The 2,463-nt window shown below is 64.6% G+C and overlaps 1 protein-coding gene across 1 annotated transcript; it reads right to left on the bottom strand.

The window, feature by feature from the left end:
* Positions 1–93: 93 nt before the first annotated feature.
* Positions 94–1,933, bottom strand: MNEG_16249 (DNA excision repair protein ERCC-6; the record flags this gene model as incomplete). Its single annotated transcript, XM_014035281.1, has 5 exons — positions 94–158; positions 484–601; positions 938–1,075; positions 1,326–1,433; positions 1,895–1,933. 5 exons carry the CDS (start codon positions 1,931–1,933, stop codon positions 94–96), a joined length of 468 nt encoding a protein of 155 aa, XP_013890735.1.
* Positions 1,934–2,463: the final 530 nt, after the last annotated feature.

Here is a 2,463-nt window from a genome sequence, read left to right as displayed (position 1 = left end):
GACACCCCCCCCCCGCCGTCCCGCCACCCTGCCTTGCGCAGGATGTCGAGGCCCTGCAGCGCGTTCCTCTGGCCGGCCAGGATGTCCGCCACGTCACCAGACGCCAGGTAGGCGCGGTACAGCGCGCGCTGCTCCGCGGTCAGCCCGCAGAACAGGACCTGCGTACAAGAAGGGGGGGGGGGGCGACGCAGCCAGGCGAGTGAGGACGTACAATATGGAGCGGGACGAGCGGCGGCACGGCGGCACGGTCCTGTAAGCTTGAACGGGCGATATGAAGGTCTGCGAAATCCCGCGGCCAGACATGCCAATGCCGCGTGCGCGATGCAGATCGGCCAGGCCGTGCCAGCGCTTTGGTTCGGGCCATGCCGGCACCTCGGTTCCCAACAGCCAAGCACTCTGCTCTGGGCATCTCGACCTGGCAGCTGGCCAGCTCAACCCGGCTCCACCCGGCCGTGCCCTCCGCGCCCCCACCGCTCGACCCACGCGCCTGCTCTGTCTTCTGGGGCAGGCTGTCCCCCAGGACGTCCTTCTTGAGGCGCCGCAGAAGGTAGGGGCTGATCAGGTCGCGCAGCACCACGGCGCAGCGGTACGCGGCCTGGACCTGCGGGGGCAGGGTGTGTGCACATGCGTAAGTAAATCTCTGTGTGTAAAACGCAGGCTGCTGCTCTAGTTGCCGGGGCAGCTGTCATGGTGCGTGTTGGTGCTGATGAACGGACACATGTTTGGCGGAACGGCAGTATCTTTGTCAAGTGTGTAGCGGGTGGGGCGGCAGCGGCGCGGACTTTGCAACGGCTGACTGCACAGCGTGAGTGTCGAGGCCGTCAGGGCCGTGAGGAGCAAAGAAAAGGGCGCCCTTCCATGCCCGGAATCGTGCAGCTGCACTTTGCACACTGACTAGCCCCAAGACGGGCAAGCCCCGAAAGCAGCCAGCACCCACGAGCATCCCCCGCCGCGCCTGCAGGGTCGACGCGTTGACGTAGCCACCGACGGTGATGGGGATCGCGAACTGCGCCGTGAAGACGGGCAGGGTGCCCAGCTTGCCCGGGAAGATGAAGTCAAAGAGGGACCACATCTCCTGCAAGTGTTGAAACGGGCGTGAGGTGCTGAGTGAAAAGCTCTTTGCCAAGTAAGCATCAGGCATGGAGTTGCGCCGGGCACTGCTAGACAGCATTGCACACACAGATTGTGGACCCCCCACAAAGTGTCGGCGATTCAGGGGGGCCCGCTGCGAGTGGCACCAGGGCACAAGGAGACGGTGGGCAGGCCGCAACGGCGGGCGGTTGCAGGAGGGCGCCGCGGCAAAGTGCTGGGCGGCTGCCCCTCACCTGCAGCCTGTTCTGGATGGGCGACCCGCTGAGCACGAGGCGGTGCACGGTCTGCAGCTGCTTGGCGGCCAGGGTGATGTCAGCGTCCGGGTTGCGGATCTTGTGGCCCTGGGGTGGGTGGGGGGGTGGGGGGAGTGGGTGACGTGGGGGGGTGGGGTTGGGGTGATGTGGGGGGGAGTGGGGTAGAGTAGGGTAAGGTTGGCGGGGGAATGGGTTGAAAAGTAGAGGACGAGGTGATGAGCCTAGCAGGAGATAAATTTAGGCGGGAGATTTGATTTGAGAAGGCATGGACGTCTGGGGTACGCGCCCTGACAGAAGCCTGCAGGAAACCATGAACCACAGCGCACCAGCAGCGAGGGCGTGTGTGAAGGGCAGCAAGATGTGACCCAGCAATCAGGAAAGCCAGGATTTCCAGCCTCCCGCTTGCCTGCATAAATCGGCCTTTGTTGTGACACGTCACCACCTCAATTGCGTCCCCTCCCACACGCCCCCCCCCCACTAACACACAGCACACACACCACACACTATGTGTGTGTCCCTGAAGGGACTGGCCCTGCGCCCTGACCCACCTCGTCCAGGACGGCCACCCCCCAGCGTGGTGGCAGCATGATGTCACGGTGACGCCGCAGGCTCTCGTACGTGGTCAGCACAACAGAGCAGTCCGGGGACTGTGGGAGCAGGGGTGAAGATGGTCAAGGGCCTCTTCAGTTGGCGCGTGTCTGGCCGGCTTGACTGGTCCCTGGGGGTTATGTTGCTGGCTGCTGGGGCGCGGGCGTACAGAATCAGCTTGGCTTTCAAGCATGATGATATGGCACAAGCTGCACGGCTCCTGTTCCCAACAAGCCAAAGCCAGGAGGATCTGCTTTATCATTTAGAGCGGTCCCTGCCTGGCCACACCTCGACACACCACATATGTCACACACACACACACACACACACACACACATGCGGTGTGCGCGTGCGCCCCCCCCCCCCAAAAAAAACCCGCAGCCCACCTCCTCCAGCGCGATCCTCAGGATCTCGGCCTTCCCCGGCCGTGCCGCGCCCGGCGGCGACCGCCCGCTGTCGTGCAGCAGCAGCGCCCTGAGCGGCGGGTACCACGCGCGCAGCTCCCGCACCCACTGGCGCAGCACTGTGG

This window comes from Monoraphidium neglectum, assembly GCF_000611645.1.
Source record: "Monoraphidium neglectum strain SAG 48.87 unplaced genomic scaffold scaffold06157, whole genome shotgun sequence".
Lineage (NCBI taxonomy): Eukaryota > Viridiplantae > Chlorophyta > Chlorophyceae > Sphaeropleales > Selenastraceae > Monoraphidium > Monoraphidium neglectum.
This window is presented reverse-complemented; position numbering and strand designations above follow the sequence as displayed.